We start from the raw sequence: 17,442 nt of genomic DNA, 5'->3' as shown, positions 1-17,442 counted from the left end.
GTGGTTGGTTTTTCTTTTTTTTCTTTTTTACTGCCCCATTCTATGTCCTGTTGTGTATAAATATGTGACTTCAGATTTTGTGTTATACCATGCCTGATGAAGAGACCTGAGTAGTCTCGAAAGCTGCTATTATTACCATCTTTTCAGTTAGCCATTAAAAGATATCAACCACTGAGGACTCTGTTCTTTTAAACAATTTTTTTTTAAATATTAGAAGGAAAGCATATGCTTGGGTAACACCTCCTGGCCATAGTGCATGCTATGACATAATTGTGTAACCTACAATATTTTTATATAGCTCAGGTCACATTACAAGGGTTTCAGAGAAAATGCATTCATTGCACATTGAGATACAGAGGAGTCAGGTAACTCTTCCTGGCAATTTCTGCCTTATGCATAATTGAAGATCAATGCTGGATTCTCAGGTAATTATACCAAGATCGCAGTAGTACAGTGTATAAGAATGACTCCCATTTGTTGACTTTTCTTGTTATTTATATGTACAGTACTACTAGGATCTAAATGAACTTACCTGAAAATCCAGTATTGATCAAGCCTAGTGCAGAAAACTGCCAGGAAGAGTTACCTGGCTCCTCGGAATCTCAATATACAATTTATGTATTTGTAACCCTTGTAATGTGACGTACACTATATAAAGATATGGTCTGTGTAGAATTATTCAACATTGCCGGGAGGTATTAGAGTTATTGTGTTATTTTTCTGATATTTTTTTTTTCTTTTCTATTGCTCAAAAAGGATTCCACTCAATTATATGGTAGTGATGGGTGGACTCGCAAATACCCCAGATCAGCGGTTCCAACCGGGTAAAAAAAAACCTCTGTTCAGGCCCGGAATTGATCCCAGATATAAAGGGATCGGCGCCCGGCCAGATAAGTCTGTGGGGTCCCAAATGGTGGTAGAAGGGATAGGGAGAATAGAGCAAGCGCTTTATACTTACCAGCTTTTGTGCGGCTGAAACTGCTTCCAGGACTCTCTCTACTTCCGAGGCCACCCATCTTTCATACTGCTTCCCCCGCCCATCGACAGTCCCAGCATCTGACTTGTTGCAGTCAGACTGCGCCCCCAACCGGTGTCACAGTGTGTCTGACTGCACACAGACACTGTGTGTCTAGATTGGTGTAAAAATAAAAAAAAAAATGGTGTATGGGTCCCCCCATATTATGATACCCAGCACAGATAAAGCATATGGCTACAGGTTCAGCTCCCAGCCATGCGCTTATCGTGGCTGTGTATCAAAATAAGAGGAACCACATGCGTTGTTTTTTTAATTTAAATAATTTTAAAAAATAGTATGCGTTCTCCCCCTCCCCCCAATTTTGATACCCAGTCACGATAAAGCTGACAGCTGGTATTCTCAGGCTGGAATGAGGTCTAAGAGACCCCTGCATTACTAATCTGTAAGTGAAAAGAAATTAACACAAACACGGAAAAAAATTCTTTATTTGAAAAAATAAAACAAAAACACCCTCTTTCACCCCTTTATTAAAGGGAACCTGTCAGCAGAAATATCGCCCAAAACCTAAAAGATTCCCCCTCTGCAGATCCTGGGCTGCATTCTGGAAAGGTTCCTGTTGCTATTGTGCCCCCTGTGAGACCAAAATAAAGACTTTATAAAGTCTTACCTTTTTGTATGGCAATCTTTTTTTATAGTCACGGGGGCGGGCTTTCTGGCGTCCGTTATTCTCCCTCCTGGTCCTTATTGCTGTCCCCCATCGCTCCTTTGCATAGCTGATGACGCTGCCCACTGCTCCAGCGGTCCCCGCGCATGCCCAGTGCCAGTCTCACGGGACTGAGCATAGTGTGACCGCTGGTGACGTGTGCGCAGGCAAGAGATTATGGGCGGTGATTTTTATCAGCAAGTACCCGCCCATAATGTCATGCCTGCGCTTTCCCCTCTGCCTCCACCGTTCTGCGCAAGCGCTGGCCATATGTCCCCACGTCACCTCTTACCCATCTTTCCCTGGAGCAGAAAATAGATGGGAGGTGATGTGGGGCCATATGGCTAGCGCTTGCGCAGAACGGTGGAGTCAGAGGGGAAAGCGCGGGCACGACATTATGGGCGGGTACTTGCTGATGACAATCACAGTGCCGCCCATAATGTCGTGCCCGCGCACACCTCACCAGCGGCACACTGTGCTCAGTCCCGTGAGACTGGCACTGGGCATGCGCGGGGACCGCAGGAGCAGTGGGCGGCGTCATTAGCTATGCAAAGGAGCGATGGGGCACGACAATAAGGACCAGGAGGGAGAATAACGGACGCCAGAATGCCCGCCCCCGTGACTATAAAAAAAGATTGCCATACAAAAAGGTAAGACTTTATAAAGTCTTATTTTGGTCTCACAGGGGGCACAATAATAACAGGAACCTTGCTAGAATGCAGCCCAGGAGCTGCAGAGGGGGAATCTTTTAGGTTTTGGGCAAAATTTCTGCTGACAGGTTCCCTTTAACCCCCAAAACACCCAGGTCCAATGTAATCTACACAAGCTCCCATGATTATTCCAGCTCTGCTACATCTGAGGCGACAGCGTGGGTACAGAAAATGACCACCCACTGTGAGCTTCAAGCAGAGAATGACTTAGCCACGGCGATGAGCGGTGACGTCCCTCAGGTTGTTTGCAATCCCAGGTAGAGGACCATGGGAACCTCAGTTGTGACCGCAAATAAAATGAGTGAGTCACTATTCATAGCTGCACCTCAGTCTTTGCCTAAAGCTCACAGTGGGCGGTCATGTCCTATGCCTGTGCGCTGACAATTCAGACATGGCAGAGCTAGAATTGTCATGACACCTCATGTGGCTTAGTCGGACCTGGGTGTTTTGGGGGTTATTAAAGGGTTGAAAGAGGTTGTGGGGTTTTTTGTATTTTATTTCAAATAAAGTATTTTTTGTTGTTTGTATTTATTTCTTTTCACTTACAGATTAGCAATGGGGGGGGTCTCAGACGCCTCCCATTACTAATCTAGGGTTCAGTGGCAGCTGTCAGCTGATTTAACCCCTTATTACCCTGATTGCCAACGCACCAGGGCAATCGGTATGAGCTGGGTAAAGTGCCAGGATTGTCGCATCTAAATGGATGCGACAATCCTTGGCAGCTGCAGGCTGCTATTTTGAGGCTCGCTGCAATAACCATGGGCCTCCTCAGCCTGATAATACCAGCTCCCAGCTTTATAATGGCTGGCTATCAAAATTGGGGAAGGGGGGTGGGGACAACCCGTCATTTCATTTTTTATTATTTAAAAAAAAAAAAAAAAAAAAGCCATATGAAGTCCCTCTTATTTTGATACACAGCCAAGATAAGCATACGGCTGAGGGCTGCAGCCTGTAGCCATATGCTTTATCTGCACTGGGTATCATAATATGGGGGGACCTTACGCCAATTTTTATTTATTTTTACATTTATCTAGACACACACAGCGCCTCTGATTGGTTGCAGTCAGACACGCTGTCACACAGGCTGGAAGTGCTGTCTGACTGCAAGCAGAGATGTTGGAACTGCCAGCGGGCAGGAAAGCAGTGCGGGAAAGTAGTGCATATGCCTGAAGATACTGAGCGGCCCTGGAAGTAGAGTGCGCGGCCTGGAAATAGAGTTACAGCCGCACGGAGACCGGTAAGTATAAAGCTCTTGCTTCATTCTTAGCTAGTTTTTTTTAAATTACTCGGGTGGCCAGACCCAGATCATTATCCGGAGTTGCCCGAGAACTCTGGGCCTGGGGTCGGTGTTCAGGTTCTTTTGAACCTGTGCGGATCTGGACTTTTATAGTGTGGGTCTGCCCATCACTAGTTATAAGTAAATTAAAGCACTTGGCACTCGAAAAGAAAGCACTTGCAGAATTTTATTTTAGGCAGACAAGAAAATCAATATGTTTTGAACCCAAAGCTTTCACCTTCATTAGATACTAAACAAAGAAAATTAATAAATAATCAATATTATAGCACCACTCCAGTGTGTATATTTATTGGACTGCTGCAGTGAAGCTTTCTATCTAAATCCCCTGCCCCCGTCTTAAACTCACTTAGGCTACTTTCACACATCCGGTTTGAGCACTGCGGCTCAATCCGGCTGTGAAACCTATGCAACGAAAACACCGCATCCTTTGCATAAGTTATTACATGCGGCCTGTCCGTTGTTTTCCGGTTGCGGCACGCTACTGAGCATGCGCAGTGGAAGAAACCGCATGCGGCGGCCGGATGCGGTTTTTTCCGCATCGTGCCGCATCCGGCGTCCATAGGCATGCATTGAAAAAATGCGCCACAGCGGCCGGATGCGGCGCGATGCGGGTTTTTTTGCCGGAGTAAAAAACGTTGCAGGCAACGTTCCATCCGGCCGCGGCATCGGCTAAATCTGCCGCATGCGGCAAAAACCGGACCGCACGCAAGCCCATGCGGCACAATACGGCACTAATGTAAGTCTATGCAAAAAAAAAAAACGCAACCGGCGGCAAAAAAAACGGTTGCGGTTTTTCTGCAGAGCGCCGTATTGTGCCGCAGAGCAAAAACCGGAGGTGTGAAAGTAGCCTTACAGTATCATCATCTGTTTCCAGTGTTGCTGCGGTCGGTGTCTGGCAATTTGCGTCTTGCTGAATGGCTTCAGTGTTTCATGGAGTGTGCTGGAGGTCGAAACTCAATACAAGTCTATGAGAGCCTCGCTCTGGCCTCAAAGAGATGCCTTTAGCGCTTGTGACAACTTCTGGACGATCAGAAGTTACCAGCATAAGATGGCACCACGAGACCGGCGTGGCGTCTGTAAGAGGTGAAGGTACCGGAAGTCAAGTACATGACAGGGGGCTTAGATGTAAAGTGCCAGTTTTCCATGTCTATATGAACACATACAATGTCGTTTACGGTAATACAATCTTGTACTCTAATCACATACTAGACTGGTTACTTGTACAGAACATTGTAAAAGCAAAAGGGAATATAAAAAAAAAAAAACTGGAAAAATCAATGTGAAACCATAAACTGAAATGTTCTTTTGATCAATGGAAAAAAATCACGGCTATCGATTTTAGGTGCCTTTGAGTAAATGAACACAGATCTATACCTCACTTGACTTACAGAAGATAACGTAAGTTATAAACCATAGATTGTGATAGATTGTGATAGATGTCCCAACATTTCAACCATATAGACCAGCTTTATGGTTGAAATGTTGGGACTTTTGCCTATGCACAAATAAAATAAAATACACTGAAGCATCACATTTTTTCTCTACATTTCTTGGAGTATGCCGGAGCTATATTACATAATTACCTCACAACATTTTAGACACAGGAGCAAAAAGAATTCGCAGAATAGTTCTCCAAGAGCCAATGACCACCTGTGCAGAGATGCAGAAAGGCCTGGAGTCAGCAGCTACATTTGTTTCAAAGAAAACAATAAGTTATGCAGATCAGCTTCCATTGGCCTGTGTGTACACACCACACAAGACTCCATTGCTGAACAAAAAATATTCAAGTGTGTTTAAAGTTTGCTCAACAACATTTAGACAAAACTGAAATACTGGGAGAATACAGTGGAACCTCGCTTAACGAGTAACCCACTTAACGAGAATTTCGCTTAACAAGCAAAGCTTTCTGTAAATTTGTAACCCGGTTTACGAGAAAGCTTTGCTGTGCGAGCAAAATCCTCACCGCACACACTTCCGGTTCCGTACATCCACCGCGCTCTGACCCGCACTTGCAGTCCACACAAACAACAACACAGTATTATCCTCACCTTAACTTCGGTTCCACCGCCGGTCTCATGGTTTTTGTAGTTCCCGGGTACATCGCGACATGCTCGCGGCGAACTACAAGTACCATGAGGCCGGAGGTGGAACGGAAGGTAAGGTGAGCATATAATATGTGTACCTTCCATTTCAACGCCTGCCTCCTGGATCCTGTAGTTCGCCGCTCTGCTCCACTCCAGGCTGTGCATCGGCATCCATAGCGACGAGGCAGAAACTTCCTGTCACCACTACTCAAAGGCAGCGCGCTGGCCAATCAGAAGCAAGCGGCTCTGCCTTTGACGTCAGCACTCTGGCAGGAAGTTCCTCCCTCATCGTTATGGTAACCCGATACACGGCCCGTACCAGAGAACAGCAAATCCCAGGAGACCAGAGATGGAACGGAAGGTAAGGTGAGCATATAATATGTGCGTGTGCGTGTATGGAATGGAGAAAAGGGGACCAGGATGGGACATTTAACTAGTTGTGGAAGGAATTGTCTGCATTGCAATGATTTCCTATGGGAAATCTTGCTTTGCTGAACGAGTAACTTGGTTAACAAGCGCACTCCCAGAACGGGTTGTTCTCGTTAAGCAAGGTTCCACTGTAGAATCTGATCAGATGAGACCAAAACTGAACTCTTTGGATGCCACACCATCTTTGGAGGCCAAAAGGTAAAATCACCCCAAAAATACCATACAACAGTGAAGTTTGGAAATGGGAACATCAAGGTATGGGGCAGTTTTTCAGCATACGGCACTGGCAAACTTCATCTAATTGAAGGAAGGTTGAATGGACAAATGTATCATGACATGTTTGATAAAAATCTGCTGCCATTTACCAGGATGATGAAGATGAAACAAGGGTGAACATGTCAGCAAGACAATGATGCCAAACACCCAGCTAACGAAATTGGTTTCAGACAAAGAAAATAAGGCCAGGACCACACGGGGCACTAGTGCGATCCCCTCGCATGACACTCGGCTCACGCTGGCAGCACAGCAGGAGCCGAGTGTCATGCGTGTGTCCCTGCGACTGAGGTCCGTTTGTGTGAGCACACCTCAGCTGCAAGGGGCGGGCAGACACTGAGGAGGGGCGGGCCGGCACGGAGGAGGGGAGGGAGGGATTTATCTCCCTCTCCTCCGTACCGTAGCCGGCTACTGCCATTCTCGCACTGCACTCGTGGTATACCGATGTACCGCGAGTGCAGTGCGATTTTTCTCTCACCCCATTGACTTGAATGGGTGCGAGAAAAACAAGACACATTACAATCACAGCATGCTGGTTCGATTAGGGCTGAGAGAATAATCGCTCATGGGTGCTGACACACAGGCTAATATTGGTCCGAGTGGAATGCAATTTTTTTTATCGCAGTCCACTCGCACCGTTTTTCTCGCCGTGTGGCTTAGGCCGAAAGCTACTAGAAAGGCCGAACCAATCACCGGACCAGAATCCAATAGAAAATTTATGGAAGGAACTAAAGCTCAGAGGTCACGGATGGAGCCCATAGAACCTTCAGGATTTGAAGAGTGTGTTGGAAGAATGGGCCAAACTCACACCAGAGCAATCCATATGACTAGTTTCTCCATACCTGAGGAGTTTTGAAGCGGTCATTACCAACAAACATTTGTACAAAGTATTGAACACATTTCAGTAAGCATGTTCCATACTCTTTACCTGTTCATAGTCATTTCTCATTACTCCGGTAATTTATGGACATCTAAGGTGTGAATTGAATGGGATGCACCTTTAGAAATAGATTTACTTAGAACCTTGGTGACATGTTAAATACTTATTTCACCCACTGTGTATGTATATATTTTTTTTATATAGCCATCATTTTCTGCAGCACTTTACATCACTATCCCTATTGGTGCACACAATGTAAATTCCCAATCAGTACGCTTTTGTAGTGTGGGAGGAAAGTCACACAAACACGGGGAAAACATACAAACTCCTTGCAGATGTTGCATGGGTTTCCTCAAGGTTCTCCTGTTTCCTGCCACACTACACAGACATACTGAGAGGGAATTTAGATTGTGAGCCCCAATGGGGACAGTGATGATGGTGTCTGCAAAGCACTGTGGAATTAATAGCGCTCTATAAGTCACCAAATTTTAAAGGCTACTGTTTTTTATGTATTTTTCTGCTGACAGTCATGTGAGGGCTTGTTTTTTGCAGAACAAGTTGGAGATTTTATTGGTACCATTTCGCGGCACATAATATATTTTGATCGTTTTCTATTCTGCTTTTTATGAGGCAGAACCAAGAAGAAACTGCGTGTTCAAAGTGATAAGACAGCTTTATTCTTCAGAGCAATACGATTATAATGATACCATTGTTTTTATGTTTTGCCGCTTATAAGCCATGAACATTTTATAGAAAACAAAATTGTTTTTGTATTGCTGTACTCTGGGAGCTATAGCTTTTTTATTTTTTCGCTGAGCGAGCTGTATGGTGGCTTTTCTTTGGGGGATAAGATGACGTTTTCAGCAGTACCATTTTTATTTACATATGACTTTTTGATCGTGTTTTATTCCACCTTTTTTCAGCGGTATGATGAAAACCGCTTTTGCTAACTTTTTATTTTTTGCGGTGTTCACAGAAGGGGTTAACTAGTGTGAGTTTAAGGCTGGGGCCACACGGGGATTACTGCGAGCCCCTCGCATGACACTCGGCTCACGCTGGCAGTACAGCAGAGCCGAGTGTCATGCAAGTGTCCCTGCGACTGAGGTCCGTTAGTGCGAGCAGACCTCAGATGCGGGGGGGAGGCGGGCCGGCACTGAGGAGGGGCGGGAGGGATTTATCTCCCTCTCTACTCCGTAGCCGGCTATTGCCATTCTCGCCCTGCACTCGCGGTACACCGGTGTTCTGCGAGTGCAGTGTGATTTTTCTCTCGCCCCATTGACTTGAATGGGTGCGAGAGAAACAAGGATCGCATTGCACTCGCAGCATGCTGTTATTGTTTTCTCGGCTCGATTAGGGCTGAGAAAATAATTGCTCATGTGTGCTGACAGGCTAATATTGGTCCGAGTGGAATGCGATTTTTTATCGCACTCCACTTGCACCGTTTTTCTCGCCGTGTGGCTTAGGCCTTACAGATTGGGTTGTTCCGGACGCGACGCTAACAAATGTGTACTTTTTTTGTTTTTAAATAACAAAATAAGCATTTATTGGTATAATATATTTTTTTCTTTTTGTCCTTTTCTGATTTTATAAAAAAATATTTTTACAATTTAACTTTTCTACTTATTCCCCATTTGGGACATTACTGTTTATTACTCTGACTGTACTGACAGAAGCCTCATTGACCATGCTCCTGGCATGATCTACCAGGCATGCCTTAGGCTACATGTGCACGCTGCATCTTTTTGTGTTCACAAACTGCAGCCAAAACTGCACCTTGTCAGAGAGCCTGGAAATGTCACAAAAAATGCATGTAATTTTAGGTGCGTTTTCGGTGCGTTTTTCACACCCTGCGTTTTTGCTGCGTTTTTGTGACAAATGTTGACAAAAACGCAGAAAGAATGAACATGCTGCATTTTATTTGTCACAAACTTTTGACAAATAAAACGCTGATAAATAAACTGCAACGTGCGCATAGCAAATCTGACTTCTCATAGACTTTGCTGGGAAGTCAAATGTCAGAAAGTTCTGACAACAAAACTGCAGCCAAAAAAGCAGCGTGCGCATGTAGCCTCATATGGCAGACCAGGAGGCTGTCGTGACCCATCGCTATTGATCGCAGCATTTATGAGGTTAAACATCCAAGGGCGGTGCGGGGACCTTCCCTGGCAGTGACAGCCGGAGCTCTGCTATAACTAATACTGAGTGACCAGCAACGATCATGCGGCTACAGCCCATGCCCGCACGATCCTAGTGGCGTGCATTTATGTAATTTTGTGGGTAACCCTTCCCGACCATGACAAATGTACATCAAATGTCATAAAGGGGTTCATGGGAGTATAAATCTCATTCCTTTCCTAGCCTTCTTTATAGCAAGACAAAAAAATGCCAATGCAGTTGAAGATGAACACTTTCGTTATTAAAAATGTTCCAGAAGTCTGGAACGGTTAAAAACCAAAACCTGGGGCAATACCTTGTGATGGGCATAAGGAGCCTATTATGTCTCATGATTCACATCGGAGTCTAATCCATCATACTCCGAATCACTAAAGTCTTCACAGCAAATTTTAAGGAAGCATTAACCTAAAATTGTAAAATAACACCCTCTGAAATAAAGCAGCTGAAAACTAGAGGTGGAGGCCACAGCTACTTCCTAGTGATAAGATTCATATACAAAGGCCCATTTACGTGGGCTGATGACTGCCAATCATATGCCCTTGTAAACGTTAGCTCCAGTGATCACTAGTGGCCTCTCAGGCACTTTGGACCAGTCCGATGTCTATGGCCATAGACCACCCCACTGTGTAATAAATGCCCCCAATCAGTTGGGCCCTGAGAAACATTTCATTTACAGATGAATTTTGCAATGTAATTAAAACCTACTGTACATGGCAATGACAAAACACTGCTACAACAAGCAGCTGACAATTTTTACTTTATTGGCAAAATGATTTCCGCCTGGAAAGTGAAATCTCTAAAGGTCTGTTTTCACGTTGGATTTGACGTCATCCCATTTATTGTAACAGTAGGAGCTGCGGGATACATTACTGCTGTCACAGACGATGAGACAAGCACACAGCGGCCCTTACATCTGCAGGTCTCCCAGCTTCATTAGCGCTGAATGGGCAGTATGTCTCACTGACACAGCAAAGTATCACACAGCAGGCTCACCAGAAGCCCGATGTCAGGATGAGTCCAAACACAAACAGGAACGTGCAGTACAGAAATCGCCCGCGTCCCTGGAGGAGATCTGGCGGAGAACATCAGTGAATGGATCCACACACAGCTTCACTTTATGCTGCTGCACAAGGACAGCAGATATTTGTCCGGACAGACTGACATGTCTGGCTGCTACTGAGGACTGCTACAGAGGAGAAAGGACACTGCTACAGAGTGCAGCCCAGGCGTAACGGAGAGGCGAAGCTGCAGGAAGGGACAAGTCCTGACCCCAAACGTCTCTTCTCAACTGTGAACAGTGTGTCCACCTCCCCCACCAACATACTCCAACCCCATACTCCCCCCACACTGCACCACCATACACTCCACTCCTACTTATATACACTCCCCCACTATCACATATACTCCACCCTCACTATATACATGCCCCCCAAACCCCATATATACTCCACTCCCATTATTTACATGCCCCCACTTATACTCCACCCCCAATATATAAATCCCTCCACATATACTCCACCCCCCACATTAAACATTCCCCCACTTATAAACATTCCACTACCCACTCACACTGCCCCCCCACTATATACATTCCACCCCCATACACTCCACCCACACCCCCTTGCACTGTGCTCCCACTCATACTGCAACCCTACCTCCTCGCACTGTGCCCACCCCTACTTATACTTCACCCCCACATATTCCCCCACCCCCTCACACTGTGCCCCCTCATTTATACTCCACCCCCTCATACTGTGCCCCCACCACTTATACTTTACCCCCTATATACATTTTGCCCACATACTCCCCCCCCCCACCCCCTCGCACTGTACCCCCACCCCCTATACTCCACCCCCTCACAATGTGCTCCCCACCTATACTCCACCCTTCACACTGTGCCCTCCCCCCACACACTGTGCCCCCCACCACTTATACTCCATCCCCCTTATATACATTCTCCCCACCACCACCTCGCACTGTGCCCCCCCACCTATACTCCCCCCCCTCACACATTCCACCCACCCCCTCACTGTGCCCCCCACCACTTATACTCCATCCCCCCTTATATACATTCTCCCCACATACTCCACCCCCTCGCACTGTTCCCCCCACCTATACTCCCCCCTCATACTGTGCCCTCCACCTATACTCTCCCCCTCACTTATTCCACCCACCCCCTCACACTGTGCCCCCCACCACTTATTCTCCATCCCCCCTTATATACATTCTCTCCACATACTCCCCACCCCACCCCCTCGCACTGTGCCCCCCACCTATACTCCCCGCCCCCTCACACTGTGCCCCCCCACTTATACTCCATCCCCCCCTTATATACATTCTCTCCACATACTCCCCCACCCCCTCGGACTGTGCCCCCACCTATACCCCCCCCTCACACTGTGCCCCCCACCACTTCTACTACATCCCCCCTTATATACTTTCTCCCCACATACACCCCTTGCACTGTGCCACCCCTCTTATACTCCACCCCCTCACACTGTGCCCCCCACCACTTCAACTCCATCCCCCTTATATACATTCTCCCCCACCCCCTCGCACTGTGCCCCCCACCACTTATACTCCATCCCCCCTTATATACATTCTCCCCCACCCCCTCGCACTGTGCCCTCCCCGGCCTCTCACCTGCAGCGAAGTGTAGCGGGGTGGATTTCCTGCCCGCCGTGTCCCTGCTGTTCACGTTGTCGGCCGTCACCAGCTTCCTCACCCGCTCCACGTCCCCGTTCCTGCAGGCTTCGAACAGCTCCCGGGCCGGCTCCCCGCTTCCTCCGGTGTCTCCGTGGGCGGCAGCAGAGCCAGAGGCCCCGGCACAGCGGCGGCCTGACATCCTCCACCAGCAGCAGTCCCCGCCTGTGTGCACGGAGGAAGGAGGAGCCGGAGTACCGTGCAGAGCCTGAGCTCCCAGGCCGCAGACCCCCTTACCGACTCCCGGGCGCGTCACCGACACCCGGAGGCCATCACCGGGGGAGTCTGCCCGCACCTGGCCCCCGCGTGTCGCCGTGTCGTCCCACGGTATGGGCCGTCTCTCAGCAGTGACTGCGCTCCATCCCCTTCCGTAACCTTTTCTCTGCCAAGCGGCCCCTCCGCCCCGGGACAGGACTCTGCACCGACACGGAGCGGGGACGGGACAAGCGGAGGCAGGCAAGAGCTGTCACGTGACGTAACGCTGAAAACACAGGCTGTGCGCGCCCACGCCAGCGCATACCATCACATTGCACGCGCACGTCGCTCGCAGCCCCGCCCCGCCCCCTGGCTGACTTCCGGAAGTGTGATGTTCCCCCTGGAGACCAGGTGGTCACACGCTGTGGCTTCCTCCTGCCGTTTCCGCGGCCAATGTGCAGGCGGGGGCGGGAGAGTCACGGCGGGGCCGCCATAGTGACGAAACCTGCTGTACCTGCACTGCCATCCAAAATAACAATACAATAATGTCATTAAATATGAAAAGGGTACAACACACTGTGTCAAAAAAGTGCAATCATTTAATGGTGTAAAGGTAAAACGTTAAAGGGAACCTGTCACCAGATTTTTACCTATTAAACTAAAAGTCTCCCCTTCTGCAGCTCCTGGGCTGCTTTCTATGAAGGTGCACCTTGGCCCTGACTCCCCTTCCAGACCCCAAAAATAACATAAAACCTGACCGTTATGCTAATTACCTGTGTTGGCCAGATGGGCGGGCTCATTTTCTGTTCCTTTCCCCCCTCCTGCTGCTGATCGCCGTCCTCCTTTCTTTATTGATGGGATGATGCCCTCCGACATCCTCCTCGTCGCATTTTCAAATCTCGCGCCTGTGCAGTTTGGTCTGCTGGCGCAGGTGCAGTTCACTCTGCCATAAGGCGGCCAGAGAACAAAACAGCTGCCCTCGCTTGCGCTGGTGAGCTAAATGCGCAGGCGCGAGATTATGGGCGGGTACGAGCATGGCGCTGGTGAGGTCGGCGCTATGCATGACCTCACCAGCACCATGCTTGGACCCGCCCATAATCTCGCGCCTGAGCATTTAGCTCACCGGCGCAAGCAAGGGCAGCTGTTTTCTGCTCTGGCCGCCTTATGGTAGAGCGAACTGCGCGAGCAGACCTAACTGCACAGGCTCGAGATTTGAAAATGCGACGAGGATGATGGAGGGCGTCATCCCATCAATCAAGGAAGGAGGACGGCCATCAGCGGCAGGAGGGGGATAAAGGAGCAGAAAATGAGCCTGCCCCTCTGGCCAACACAGGTAATTGGCATACCTAACGGCCAAGTTTTATAAAGCTATTTTTGGGGTCTGGAAGGGGAGTCAGGGCCAAGGTGCACCTTCATAGAAAGCAGCCCAGAAGCTGCAGAAGGGGATTCTTTTAGTTTAATAGGTAAAAATCTGGTGACAGGTTCCCTTTAAAATGAGGAAAAATTCCAAACAGAGGAATCCCACTCCCATTAACCCCTTCATGGCAGTATTTCGATCAAATGACATAAAAAGTACAAACTATAGCCTAACATAATACATCATAAAGGCATATAAATATCATGTACTTGTAGCACCCCACGGGGCAGGTGTTTAACCTACTCGTTGCTGGGCTGTTTCGGGTTGGGTCAGGCGATGTCACGGGGTGGTCTTGTCCGATTCCGTTGCGCCGAGGCGTACAGTGAATGGTGGGGAAAGCGGGGTATTGGGGAAAGTTTGTAGTGACGCCACCAGTGGTATGCGGCCAGGGAATAGCTGCCGCTGCCGGGTTCCTCTCCGGTTCAGGTGTTAAGGCAGCCGGGATGGTGTCGCTCCCCACAGGTGGAGCGGGCCCCGGGTGGATGAGGAGGGTAGTAATGGCCGTTGGAGCCTAAGTGCTGGGTGGCGGCACCGGTAAGTACGAGCCAACACAGTCTCTGCGGGTTCAGGGTGTAGTTTACTCACAACTTCAGCTGCCAGCCCGGTCACACTGGTCACTGCCGTGATAGGCTCAGGTCAATCCCAGATCTGGTAAGGGGTCACCACCTGTGTTTTGAGAGAGAGAAGGAGTGAGAGTCCTATTTCTAGGGTGTCCCCCTCCGCAGTTAGGTACCCTGGCTGAGCTCCCGCTCCAAGCCCCTGGGCTCAGTAAAGTCCAAGTCCAAGTAAAGTCGTGGCAGAACTATGGTCCTGACGGGTCTGCTCTCGATGTGCATGTGTTGTGCCTATTTGTACTCCCAGTGGAACCCACCCCCCAGGTGAATGGCTTCAGTGACCGGGAAGTCCATGTTCGTATGGGCCACCCCCCTGCCTACCCTGAGCCAACCCACTTTGTGTGAAGGCTCCTGAGCTGTGTGTAGTGTGTGAATGTGGAACACCGGTGATTCACCCCCTCCTTACCTGAGATAGATACCGCACCTTAATTGAGGTCCAGTACCCTGTGGCGACCAGAGCCTTAGGGGCGCCACATTTCCCCACAGCAAATGGCAGCACTCCCGGGCTGCAACAAAACACAGATAACACCGCAATTTTTATATATGCATGTAACAGGTTAACAAGAAAAACATCTTTCCCTTTTTGGGAGGTAGCAATACTTTCAAAACGTTTCAAACATGTTCAACCGTACCGGTCACAGGTCATCAAAACATTTCAAGTCAGAAAATATCAGCAATGAGAAAACATTCTGCATATGAAAAACATTAAGGCTATGTGCGCACGTGTGCGCTCTGCACCGCACCGAAAATGTGCGCTTCAGAGCGCAGCTGAAAAGCTGCGTTCTGAAGCGCATGGTGCCGGCAGATTCGTGCGCTCTGCATGCTGCCTCTCCCTATAGACAGCATGCAGAACGCACGAAAGAAGTGACATGTCACTTCTTAGAACGCAGCGATTCGGCAAGCAGCCGAATCGCTGCGTTCTAACATGCCACATGCGCACGGCTCCTGCACAGTCTCCATAGATTGTGCAGGGGACGCAGGACGCATGCAGTTACGCTGCGGTGCAGAACGCAGCGTAACTGCATGTAATACGCACACGTGCGCACATACCCTAACAATTATTCTTGCTTGGTTGCACGTGTTTCCAGAGGGCCGGTCCCGACCCCCTGGCTTGGCGTGATCACTAAACCGGCAGGGTCAGCAACAGGGTCCCCTCCGGAACAGTGCTCAAGCGACCTCCCAGAACCCCTGGTTTCAAGGATAAGAGCATTACTATCTCACCCGCAGTCCCATCATGAGGTTCCAGGCGATAAATCTGCCAGCACTGCACCCCACTGGGACCCGGATAGACTGATTGGGTCAGTGTGTAAAGGCTGCTTTACACCAGACAATCTATCATGCGATAGATCGTCGGGGTCACGGTTTTTGTGACGCACATCCGGCATCGCTGGCGATGCCGGCCTGTGTGACACCTCCTAGCGACGCAGTATCGCTCACAAATCGTGAGTCGTGTACTGCTCGCTAGGTTCCATAATATCGTTTATTTTAGTTGACCATCGTTTCCGTGGTAGCACACGCCGCTCCGTGTGACACCACGGGAACGATGAGCAGCTCACCTGCCTCCCGCGGCCGCCGCCGGCTCTATGTGGAAGGAAGGAGGTGGGCGGGATGTTTACGTCCCGCTCATCTCCGCCCCTCCGCTTCTATTGGCCGGCGACCGTGTGACGTCGCTGTGACGCCGCATGTCCCTCCCACTCCAGGAAGTGGACATTCGCCGCCCACAGCGAGGTCGCACGAGAGGTAAGTATGTGTGACGGGGGTTACTGACTTTGTGCGACACGGGCAGCGATTTGCCCGTGACGCAAAAAGGACGGGGGCGGGTACGATCGATTGTGAAATCGCACAATCGGTCGTACCATGTAAAGCAGGCTTTAGTCTCAGCTGGATGGTGACCACTGGTCGGGTTGCTGGATCTGTCCCTGCCAGCACTCGGTGGTTGCAATTTTTCTGCGTCCTTGATAAAGATTGAGACAACCCCTCACAGCCTTCCAGTTCATGAAGAAAGTGATTGCTTAATATAGAGATTGTACACAGATAAGGCTTGTATAGGGTGCAGTGTTTGGAAGGGTTTTGAGGATGTGAGCGGTTGTCTCATCAGTATTTTGCACCTATGTTACCTACTTTATGAAGTTGGGCTGCTATATACTTATATACTGCCAATGCATAAGTTTCTTTGACCTGGTCAGGTAAATATTTTTACCTTTTTTTTTTTTTCTTGCTGTGTTATAGTTTTAATTTTTTTGAGGAATTTTAACTTTTTTTTCAGTTGCTTTGCTTTTCATGTTAGGGTAGGGACTGTCAAGAAAAGTGAGGACCCTTGACGTGGGTTGCGAACTTGCGTAGTTTGGCCAAAATAGCGACTGATACTTCATATATTGTGTGTATGTGTAGATATATATATATAATTTTGTACTGTTATTGTTATGCAGGTTGCACCGAGGTGCGGCTATGTTGGCATTGTAAACTAGAGTGTCTGTCCTGTTGGAGTGCACTTGTATAATGCTGTTCAGCCCACCTAATCTAAAAGTATTGATGTCAGTAATAGGCTGTGAGCCAGACTCTGAACACTACATGTGTGTGAACAGCACACTATTGTTATGCACTTATGTATTCCGACATGGGTAAAAGAGGAAATAAAGCATGTCAATGCAGCAGCTTCTGCACTCTTCTGGTTTCTGTACAGACTAGTATCCCTAGCTGCACAGCTCCTAATGGCTCCTGCACAGGCTGAATTAACCCTACCTGCAACACTAGAATCCCACAACTCAGACCAGTCTGCATAAAAGGCAAGTTGTTCCTCATGCCTCCTAAGGAAGTAGAAGGGAGGCTGCTATGCACTACAAACTAAGATCAGAAAAGTGTAGAGATAAGCAGGGTACTCAAAGTGAGGGAACATAAAAGACGAGCACAAGTGAAAAAGGTGAAATAGTAAATGCAGGCTAGGGTAGCCTCCTACAACTTAACAGCAAACAGGAGAAATGTGTAG

The 17,442-nt window shown here is 48.4% G+C and overlaps 1 protein-coding gene across 3 annotated transcripts in view; it reads right to left on the bottom strand.

The window, feature by feature from the left end:
* Positions 1–12,465, bottom strand: part of TNKS2 (tankyrase 2) — a 146,039-nt gene extending 133,574 nt beyond the window's left edge. For all 3 annotated transcript variants that reach the window (XM_075348759.1, XM_075348762.1, XM_075348761.1), the window contains exon 1: positions 12,171–12,465. In XM_075348759.1, coding sequence (XP_075204874.1) covers positions 12,171–12,372 — 202 coding nt within the window. In that variant the 5' untranslated portion in view covers positions 12,373–12,465. The remainder of the gene's footprint in view (positions 1–12,170) is intronic.
* Positions 12,466–17,442: the final 4,977 nt, after the last annotated feature.

This window comes from Anomaloglossus baeobatrachus, chromosome 5 (genome assembly GCF_048569485.1).
Source record: "Anomaloglossus baeobatrachus isolate aAnoBae1 chromosome 5, aAnoBae1.hap1, whole genome shotgun sequence".
In the NCBI taxonomy this organism is placed as follows: Eukaryota; Metazoa; Chordata; class Amphibia; order Anura; family Aromobatidae; genus Anomaloglossus; species Anomaloglossus baeobatrachus.
The sequence above is the reverse complement of the archived record's forward strand: the minus strand, read 5'-3'. Positions and strand labels throughout refer to the sequence as shown.